The sequence below is a fragment of the Gossypium arboreum genome, chromosome 8 (assembly GCF_025698485.1).
Source record: "Gossypium arboreum isolate Shixiya-1 chromosome 8, ASM2569848v2, whole genome shotgun sequence".
In the NCBI taxonomy this organism is placed as follows: domain Eukaryota; kingdom Viridiplantae; phylum Streptophyta; class Magnoliopsida; order Malvales; family Malvaceae; genus Gossypium; species Gossypium arboreum.
Window position 1 is genome coordinate 17,852,097 of NC_069077.1, and position 10,640 is coordinate 17,862,736.

General features: G+C 33.0%; 1 protein-coding gene across 4 annotated transcripts; it reads left to right on the plus strand.

Moving 5' to 3' along the window:
- Positions 1–492: 492 nt before the first annotated feature.
- Positions 493–8,719, plus strand: LOC108487301 (uncharacterized). Of its 4 annotated transcripts, XR_008269556.1 has the most exons (4): positions 1,029–1,901; positions 2,926–3,402; positions 6,076–6,184; positions 8,472–8,719. XR_008269556.1 is itself a non-coding variant. In XM_017791604.2 (3 exons), exons 2-3 carry the CDS (start codon positions 1,555–1,557, stop codon positions 3,395–3,397), a joined length of 819 nt encoding a protein of 272 aa, XP_017647093.1. In that variant the 5' UTR covers positions 493–1,016; positions 1,432–1,554; the 3' UTR covers positions 3,398–3,678. The 4 variants fall into 4 exon arrangements, 3 of the variants coding, with proteins under 3 accessions (XP_017647093.1, XP_052874220.1, XP_017647094.1); XM_017791604.2 differs by lacking the exons at positions 6,076–6,184; positions 8,472–8,719 and adding an exon at positions 493–1,016 and having other exon boundaries at positions 1,432–1,901; positions 2,926–3,678; XM_053018260.1 differs by lacking the exon at positions 6,076–6,184.
- The last annotated feature ends 1,921 nt before the right edge of the window (positions 8,720–10,640 follow it).

A 10,640-nucleotide genomic window follows, 5' to 3' on the forward strand; every position in this document is an offset into this window, starting at 1 on the left:
TGGAGAGTTGGTTAGTTTTTTTAGAAGAAGTCTTTTAATTGTCATCCACTGGGCAGCTAAGTGAACATTCAATAATAGAAAATATTGTCCCTAAGAAAAGTTTTATCTTCCATGCTTTGTCAAGAGTCAAAGTATCGTGAATGTTTGTCTTGAAAGTCTAGTTCATACAACCAAGAGCATCTCGACCATATATAGACGTACAACTACCCATTAAGAAATGATGTGATTGAAGCGTTTATAGTTGTGTGAATTAAATCCCTAATATTACCGCTTTTAATAGAAAAGAAAAAAAATTTAGTTATTGAGAGAATGAGTCGAACCCCCCACGAAAAACACTTCGAATTTTTTTTCAAAAAAGACGGATCCATCAACAATAACAAAATTTTATATATAAAAAATCAGTTGAGATCAAACAACAAAACCAAATAAGTTGTTATCTTAACAACCATTCATATCAATTTCCCTTTTGAACGGCTTTTTTATCTGTAGCCTTAACTCATAGTCCATCCCCATTCCAAAATTTGGAACGCCCATGATTGGAAACTAACAGAGACCGGCACTGCTGGCAGTAGGCGGGCCAATTAAGTGAACCGTGTCCCCCTAGACAAGATTTAGTTCCATCAAAAGGCCCACACGTGTTACGTCCCATGATCCAACGGATATCAACATCTAAAACTGTAGCGGTAGCCCTGCCAGTGCCAGACTACAGATGCAATGCCACTTCATACTCTTAGCCCATTCTTTAATCCCAACACCACCGTGGTTTTGGTTCCATGCAATGAGACGCATGGAAAAAAACACACACCGTCACATGATAACTGCTGTGATTGATACCTTTTCTTATGATCTCCCTCCATTTCCCTTTTTTCTTTTTGCCTCTTTCTATCTCAGATCGCCACTCTCAATCTTCCTTTGTGTTTTTTTTTTTTTGGCTTTCTTAATTTCAGTGAATGATTATTTTTGTTGACTTTCTCTTTTGAAGAAGATTTGGAGAACTCAATCATCTCTTGTAAGCCGTAAGTAACTTCTTTTTATTATTATTACTTCTTGTATCTTTCTTTTCCTTTTAATCAAAATTACCCATGAAGAAAAACTTACTTTTCACCAGTTCTATGGTTTTCTCTCTTTTTTCTAATTATTTTTCCTTCTGTAATGATTTCTATTCTGACTTTTCAACTGGGCAACTTTTTCCTTTCAAACTAATCCTAATTACCTAAAAAGATGGAAAATTTTCTTTCGACTTTTGCCTTTTGATGCAGCACCAATTTTTCAGATTTTTTTTATTCTGCTTGTTCCTTGTAAAGTTGACCAAACTTTCTTTTCTGTCAGAAAGTCTGTTCAATCAACTTGTTCAAAGATTTACAACTCATCTCTTTTAAAGTTAATCATATTCAATGTATGAACAACAAACCTGTTTACCCTTTGAAGCAGAAAAGAATATATCTTGATATAATAACAAGAAGAAGGGGAGGAAGAGATTGTGGAGTTGTCGGCTGATTGTTTGTGAACTGGGAAGTTAAAGATAAAGAGACTGATAGATATATCAACAAAGAGATGGGATCTTTCAAGGGTCATGCTTTGCCAGGGACACTGTTTCTGATGGTGGGTGTATGGCACATATGGAGTTCCGTGGTTCGGTTTGTGTCAAACCCCAAGTCTTTTGAGGTCAGAGTATGGAACCCAGTTCCTGGTTTTAATGGGAAGTTGAAGCACTTGGAGCTATATGTTGTAGCCTTTGGTGCTTTCATTGATCTGTGTATTGAGCTTTTGTATTCAACCCACCTCAAGTTTTTTGTGGATGGAGTCTTGAATCCATCACACTTGAACGATTTTGAGCATTCAGGGATGCTTCTAATGTTTTTCCTCTTAGGCGCTATCGCTTTGCTTTCAGAGAAAACGAGGTTAGTCATGGTCTTTTTTCTTTTTTAATTTGGTCATGGACTTTCATTGTCATGTGATACTGGTTTATGTTTTGTTATGCAAAAAATCTGAATGAAAGGGGAAGAAGAAGAAGTGGGGAGGTGGATCAAAGGGACGTTCTTTTTTGCCTTTATTTTTTGTTTGCTATGGAAAAATCGACACAATCAAAGATTCCTTTTTGTTCAACATCATGTGAAAATCATAGAGAACCTCCTTTTAGAGAATCAAATATGAACTGTGGACATTAATCAAGACTGCAAGAAAAGAAATTGCTTTTAGGGACAAATCTTTCTCTCGATCTCTCTCTTTTTTGAATAGTTTAACAATGCCTGTAATCATTAAAGTTGCTCCCAGTTGGTTCTTTTTATCTTTTATTTGCCCGCACTTTACAGTTTTGCCTCTTATTTTATAGGAAAAAACAAGGAAACTAACATTACCCCCTTTTTATTTCTTGATGCAAAAAATCCTAAACCTCCATTAAACTGAGCAAAGATGAAGCTAAATAGCATGCTTTTGACAGAACATTAAACTAAGCAAAGATGAACTTAAATAGCATGCTTTTGACAGAACATGTTGTGTGAACTAGGCAATACCGGACTTTTTCATTGGAACAAAATGTTTCTGACAAGCTTTTTTTTATCAAGTTCTAATTGATTAGTTCTGGATAGGATTCTAGCCTATCAGGGGACTGCTGCTGTCCAACTGGGAAAGATGTAATGATGATGGTAATAATTTCATTAGATTACATGCATAGAACCATAAGGGATAGTAGGACGGAAATTATAAAAGGTTTTATAAGAAACAGACTTTGCATGGACTACTTTGTCTTAATTCCTTTTTTTTTTTTTCTTTTCTTTTTGGGGAATGATTGCATACCTAGTGCATTATTATGGAACAACAAAGTTCATCTCTAATTATAATTACTTTATAACTGAAATATTAGTTGTTTGAATACAGAATGTTCACTTTTATCTCATAAATTACATTTTCATCTCTTGTTGGTAGTTTTGTTACCTTACCACAAGGAGCCCTTTGTCTTATTGCGGCCGCAGCATTCACTGCAGAGTATCTGTTATTCTACTTTCACTCAACCACTCACAAGGGCCTTGAAGGATACTACCATCTTGTTCTTGTCCTTTTAATAGGACTCTGCATCTTGACCACGCTTGCTGGAGCTCTCTTCCCAAACAGCTTCCCGGTTGATTTGTGTAGTGGAATTGCTATAACTCTCCAAGGCCTCTGGTTCTACCAGACTGCTTTCACCCTCTATGGCCCCATGATGCCGGACGGTTGTCGACTCAAGGATAATGCAATACATTGCCTTGCGGATAATGAAGTTCGAGGCCAATTGATTGCCAACTTCCAGCTCTTTTCTCTGGTACTTGGTGTCCTCATCGCCGTTGTGGGATCATACAGATTCGCAGCTTCAAGATACGGGGATTCCGATCTTAGAAGCATGCAATCAGTTCAAAATTGATGAGGGTATGCAATCTTTAACTTTGGGTGTAAATTTAATGCATTTTCAATTTAGCTGGTGCTTGGTTTTGAGTTGCCTGTTATTTCACTGGCTGAAGCCGCATGAAGGACTTGCTAAGGAGTTCACTTTTTTTTTTTTTTGAGTTTTCATTGTTGGTGAAATAGAACTTAGGTGGTTACTGTATTATTAGTTCATCAAAATCAACAGCACAGGGAACACAAAAATAATAATGGGTGATGTACAAACAACCACAGAAGAAGAAAAAAAAAATTATTCCACAATTCCATTATTCATTATTGATTTGTTGACTATGGTTATTGTCTTGAACCACAAGCATTGTCATTTAGCCTACTGGATTCTCTTCCTTGGCGGAGGGGCAATGCTTATGCTTATTTTAGCCGTGCATGCATTGTTCATCGTTGGGGCAGTGCTTGTTTCGTGGATTAATTTAACTTCAAAACCAGCTGTTGTGACGTCAAGTAACTTTTTGGTTTTAATTATTTTACTCCCTGCCCACCTATGGTCCCTGACCCCTGGCCGCCTAACAGATGGATTTGTTTAAGAGATTGTTTATGGTAAAAAACCTCCTTTCTTTTGTCAAAATTTTGAATATTAAAAGAGAAAAGATTACATATTGTTGAATATTTATAATTGCATTTGAGATATTTATAATAATATTTGACATTTAGATTATATTTAAAATTTTAAATTAAAAATTGTAATATAATAATATTAATTAATGAAATTTAAATTATATGTTTAATAAAATTTACAAATGTAATTCTATTTATTAAGGATTATTTTATAATTCTATTTATTAAAGATTATTTTTTTAATAAAATGTTATTAATATTTTTTATACAAAATTTAAATGTTTTATTGAAATAATATCGTGAATCGGTAAGAATTAAAAGAATTATAGATTGAACAAGAGAGAAGAATAAAAAAAATGAAAGAATGGTTTAACTTTCACTTGAATACAATAAGCTTGTACATGCCCTTGATCTATAGGGCTTCATAAGTTACAAAGCATTAAAGACCAACATTAAGGTACCCTATAAATGATTTAAGTGTTACAAGATAATGAATTTAGGGGTTATGGACATTCATTCTTTAGGGGTTACAATAGGATAAATTTGAGGGGGTTATGGACATTCATTTATCAATTGGATGTCCAATATCTCGTAAAAAAATTTATTAGTAAAAATCCTATGTGATAAAAACCTAATGAAAAAAGAGAGTATATAATTTATTTTTACAAGTTACCTTGTTAAAAACCTTTACGAAGAAAACCTAGTGGGGCATGTGACAGCCCTATTCTGACCCTAGTCGGGAAGTGGTTTCGGAATCGCTAAACCGAGTCGCAGAAAAAAAAAATTTGAATATAATATTTTATGTCTAAAATATGTGATCATGCATCTGTGAAATTTGAATGCTTTGATTTTTGTTAATTTGAATGTGTTTCTAAATAAAAAGGACTTATGCGAGAAGCTTTGAATATATGTGTGGCTTATTTTAAGTGATTAATTATTGAATGATGCAAATAAGTGGGTTTGCATGTCAAATTGCCACTTTTAATGTTAGTGGCCGGCCATGATGGTTTTGGTGAGCAAAATAAGCATATTTTATATGTATAATAATGAATTGATATTTTTTTAAGTAGTTTATTGATATATTTATTATTATATAGTTATTGATAAAAATAAAATAAGAATGGGGGAAGAAAACAAGAACTCATCTTTGTTTCTTCACCTAGCCGAATTTCATAAAAAGAAGAAGAGTGAAGGATGGTTTTGGGGGACCATTCGGTCAATTGGAGGCAAATTTGAAGGTAATTTGATGTGGTTTTGTAAATTGTTGATGAATTTGTGTTTCTTTTTTTTTTCTAGCGAAACCCACTTAAAGGTAGTTAAGGATAGAAGATAGTAAACGAATGTTCAATGGACAATTAGATACCAAAATTCATATGTTTATGAGCTTGTTTTTGAAAAGTATGTTACATGTGAGTGATTAGTTCATGAAGGGATTTTCGGTTATGTTGTTTTGTATGAGTAATGGATTGTTGAGTTCATGCTATTATGAATAAAATTGATTAAGAGAGGCTTGAGATAATTAAATATGCATGTTGGTGGTAAGATGAGCATTCGGTTTTTATCATGGAAGCATAGGGAGCTTGTTAAAAGTTGAATTTTGGAAAAGTTAAATGTGTGTGTGCTTGTGCTAGTGCCGAATGTGCCTAGGGTGATTTAGCATTGAGTTTGGTGTTATATGAATTGAGTTTTATGGTTTTGGATTTTTAAGTGTTGTTAAATACTTTGAATAATATATATAAGTGGCTTTGATATGTGAAATTCGGCCAAGTGGTTATAAGCATGATTTTAGAAATTCAATGATATTCGGCCAATTTGAATAATTCATGGCACCCCAAGCAAATTAGTTTTAGATGTTAATAAATATTGAAATTATTTAAGCATATTACCGAATGTGATTTTAGTTAATGATTCGGTTATGAGTGCTGATTTGTTTTATAATTAGCCGAATGTGTATATGTATACTATGAGGTGGTTTAGCTTAAAGAAAATTAAGGTGCTCGGAAGGTGATTGTCGTGGATAGTTTAAGTAATGAAATTTAATTTCTGTTATGTAAAGTGATGACATTGTTGTTTGCAAATTTGAAGTTAAAAATTGTTGATTGAGCATCAAGAGCTTATGGGGACAAACTCGGATCGAGGAAAAAAAAACCGAAGGTAGTCGTGTAGTCGATATAGCCATACGATAACTTTTGAGGTAAGCTCTTAAACGATTAAGTTGAATTTATGTGTGTAAAGATTAAATGAATATAGAATAAAGTTTTAGTATATGTGATAGATAAATATATATACTTTCGAATGATTAGTAATGTTCATAATATGAGTCGAAAATGGCTAACTTACTCGATTGAATTGTGCATGGAAATGAGGTATATGCTAAAAGAGTTTTAGAGAATGATATATGATCTCTGTGTTTCGGTTAAGTAATGGTAAATAGAATGAGTATGAATTTAGTGAGGACTTTGTGTGATAGCCAAATGTCTTATGAACTAATATGTGTGAATGGTATTTTGAATACATAAGATAAGATGGAATAACTGAAAGTATCATGAGTTAAGACTCGAATAAATTACTATGAATTTCTTGTAAATACCGAATAGTGATTACATTTGGCTATGAAATTATGCTTCAAATTCTTGAATGTATTTGAAATCAATATAAGGAAATGGTATTTTAATAAATTATGTGATGAAATTACCGAATGAATTCGAGATGAATTGTGGATTAATGTTAACAAGTAAGTGAAACTACTAATGTGATTAGGAAATTGAAGAAGGAAATTGAGATCTTAGTAAGTTCTTAAGTGTTTGAACTTTTGGAAATTTAAGAGTAAATTGTAATAGATCTGCTTGGGACAACAAAGAATAGCGTGATTTTAGAAAATCACCATAAATTGTTGGAGTTGAGTTAGAGGCTAAAAAAAATTTATGTAATTAAAGCTTAATGACTCTAGTTTCAAATGAAATCAACGAGAACATATTTTGAACTCTTTACAATGAGAAATTTGATTCGAAGTGAAGAGTGGTCAGATTAGTCAAACAGTGAAATAGGGGAAACTTTAAGAAAAATCTGGTATTGATTGGCCAAACCAAAAATTCTGAAAATTTTATGGATGAAAGATATATGAGTCTATTTTCAGGGAAAATTTATGGCACTTGATTTGGAGTTTCGTAGCTCCAGTTACAAATAATTTTATGACTATTGCTCAGGAAGATAGCTTGTAGTGAATTTGTGATTATGTTGTAAACATTGATAAAACTGTTTGAGTTGCTTATAAGATATTGATTAAAACCATATGTGAATTTTGAATTGTGACGTTAGGAAATGATATATAAATGATTTTGATATGATGAAATTGATGTACAAGATATGTATATGTGGTGAGGCCGAAATGGCTAATATTAAATGTGTGCAAGTTATCTGAAGGGCTTTTATGAAAATGTGTGCTATCTTATTTGTATAGTGAGGCTGAATGGTTACTTAGAAATGTAATATGGCTGAGTGGTTATTTAAATGAAAGCAAAGTATATGAGGTATTAGCAAGTAATGATAAAAGCATTATCTTATATATGTGCTTGTGTATGTGGTGCGACCGAATGGGCAAGTGTGAAATGTACATATGTTTATGTGTATATAATGGGGCGAATGACCAATTGTGAAAAGTGGGTATTATTAGATATTTGATGAGGCCAAAGATAGTAAAAAGTATATAAAATAAATTGTCTTGAGATTGTATCCGGCTTAAAGACCCGCAGCTATATGTTTGAATTATATCCGGTTAAATCCATGAGCTTTGTCTTTGTAATATATCCGGGTTAAATCCATGAGCTTCATCTTGGTATTATATCCGGTTAAATCCATGAGCCTAGTGCTGGTATTATATCTGAGTTTAAAGTCCGTAGGCTTCGTCTTTGGTGTTATATTTGGGTTTTATACCTCGCAGCCAAGTGTTAGTGAAATTGATAAAGTATATGACTACGAGATCCTATGCTAAGATGATAAATTGAACTCGATACACATTAAGTGATTCGGTATGTGATATATATATATATTATATGTGAGATTGATCGACGGAATTAAGAATGTGTAATGAGAAGCATATGAAAAGATGTTGTAAATTCATATGTATATTTGTATATGTGTGTATTCGGTTATTATGCAAAGTTACAAGATAGTTTTCGATATGCTATTTAACTATGAATGTTGAAAGTAAGTGTGGGTAAGAAATGATACACTAGTGAAATTTGAAAGAATTAAAGTTAATCCGGAAGCGTGTAAATACTATGTTTATATGAGTTTGAGTATAAACGGAGTAAAATGGTATGTGTTTGTGCATAATCAGCCAAATAGTATTGTACTCAGAAAGTGTTATGTGATTTCGAACATTTGGTTTGTTTTTAAGTTCAACTGTTTAAATTGCTTAAGACTTACTAAGCTTATGAAAGCTTACTTTGAATGTTATGTTTCTCTGTTTATTTTTGTAGATTGTTGACTCTTACTATTAGCTCGGGGATCGTCGACGCCGTCACACTATCTACTATTGTAGTAATCATGTGATTTGGACTTAGCTTATGGCATGTATAGGATAGACTATAAATAGAATGATATTTTGACTATTGTATATAAGCTATGCGAATATGGCATCTTATAGAAATTTACTTTTATAAGTTTTAACTTCGATCTTTGTTTGTGTCTATTAGTTATATAAATAAATGATCTTTTATTTAAAAAAGGTTCAAAATTTTATTGTTCTGATATGATTCCTAATTTCTGGTAACGTCTCGTCCTATTCCGGCGACGGTTACAGGATAGGGGTGTTACAGGGCAAAACCTTGGTTAAAGGAAAAAAGTGGAATTTGCTTTTGACTTCCCCTAATGGCAACATCATATTACATCTTTGAGTGACGCATTCCAATTTTGTGTAGTAGTCTTTCAAATGTTTAAGTTGACAATAACTTGGTAAAAAGATCTACTAAATTATCACTAGAACGAATTTGTTGAACTTCTATATCACTTTTCTTCCCAAGATCATGAGTGGAGAATAATTTTGGTAAAATATGTTTCGTTCTATCTCCTTTGATGTAACCACCCTTCAATTGAGCTATACATGTTGTATTATCTTCGTATAAGATAGTTGATATCTTTTCTTGTAAAGGTGAATTACATAACTTTTGTATATGTCGGGTCAATAACCTTAGTCAAACACACTCTAGGCTTGCCTCATGTATTGCAATTATTTCTGCATGATTTGAAGAGGTGACGGCTAATGTCTGTTTTGTTGAATGTCATGATATGATAGTACCCCTACATGTAAATAAATATCCCGTTTTAGATCAACTTTTACGTGGATCGATAAATATCCAGCATCAGCATAACTGACTAATAGGGATTTTGAATCATTTGAATGAAATAACCCCATATCAATGGTCCCTCTGAGATATCTAAATACTTTGATAGTAAATAACCCGTGTATGCAACAAATAAGTAAATAAAGTAAAATTGACAAGATCGATCACACAAAATTTACATGGAAAAACTCCTCAAAAGAGGATAAAAAACCATGGATAAAAGGAGATTTAACTATAATAAAGGAAAGTACAAAAGACGGAGAAAATTAAAAGAAAACTCGAAACCCCAAAATAAAAAAAATTATCTCAATCTCAATATTTTTTTATATAAAACCTAGAGTAACTAAGGCCTATTTATAGGTTGAAATTTGTAGCATATATGACTAGAATATTCCTAAATTAATTAGAGTTTAAGTGGGAATATGAAAAATGTTTAATTGAGAGAAGAAAATCAAGAAACTTGAGAAACACATCGCCTCTTCATGACATGGCATTCGCGACGTCAGGACGAAAGGGCATCATGTCATCGGGACGAAGACTCTCTTCTCGTGTGATGTCAGTTGTTTTTCAGGACGAAGAACACTTTCTCTATGCGGTATCACACATTATTTGGTCCGAAAATGCGATGCATAACTCCACAAATCTCCACCTTGACTCGTATTTGGCTTAACTCCCTTGCCAAGCCCTATTATGGGTCTAATTTGATATTCGTCGGATACTCACTAAGTCTAAACAATGCTCAAACTTTGAAACTGGAAGACTCTTTGTCAACATGTCGGTTAGATTGTGTTCTACGCAAATTTTATAAATTTGAACATCCCTTTGAATTATCACCTTTTGAACAAAGTGATAATAAATGTCTATGTGCTTTTTTCCTTTCGTGAAGCATGTAATATTTGGTGAGATGTATAGCACTTTCACTATCACAATATACGATAGTTTCCCCCTTTCACTTACTAATTCACTAAACAGACCCCTTAACCAAATTGTTTCTTTTACTGCTTTAGTAATTGCCACGTATTCTGCTTCAGTAGTCGATAAGGCCACTGTAGCTTGAAGTGTAGCTTTCCAACTAATGGCATAATTCCCAAAAGCAAATATGTAACCTGTGAGACACCTCTTTCGATCTAAGTATCTTGCATGATTTGAATAAACGTATTCGACCAAGCCCTTTTGGCTTCTACCTAACTCTAAGCACATGTTAAAAGTACTTCGTAAATATCTGAATATCCACTTAACTGCATGCCAGTGTAACTTACCCGGTTTGGCCATGTATCTACTAACAACACTAACAACATGTGAAAT

What these genes read in the sequence shown, in the direction of transcription:
- LOC108487301 (XM_017791604.2), top strand. Translation starts at nt 1,555, where the DNA reads ATGGGATCTTTCAAGGGTCATGCTTTGCCAGGGACACTGTTTCTGATG. An exon ending in TTGCTTTCAGAGAAAACGAG is followed by an intron (nt 1,902 to 2,925) that starts GTTAGTCATGGT and finishes TCTTGTTGGTAG; the next exon opens with TTTTGTTACCTTACCACAAG.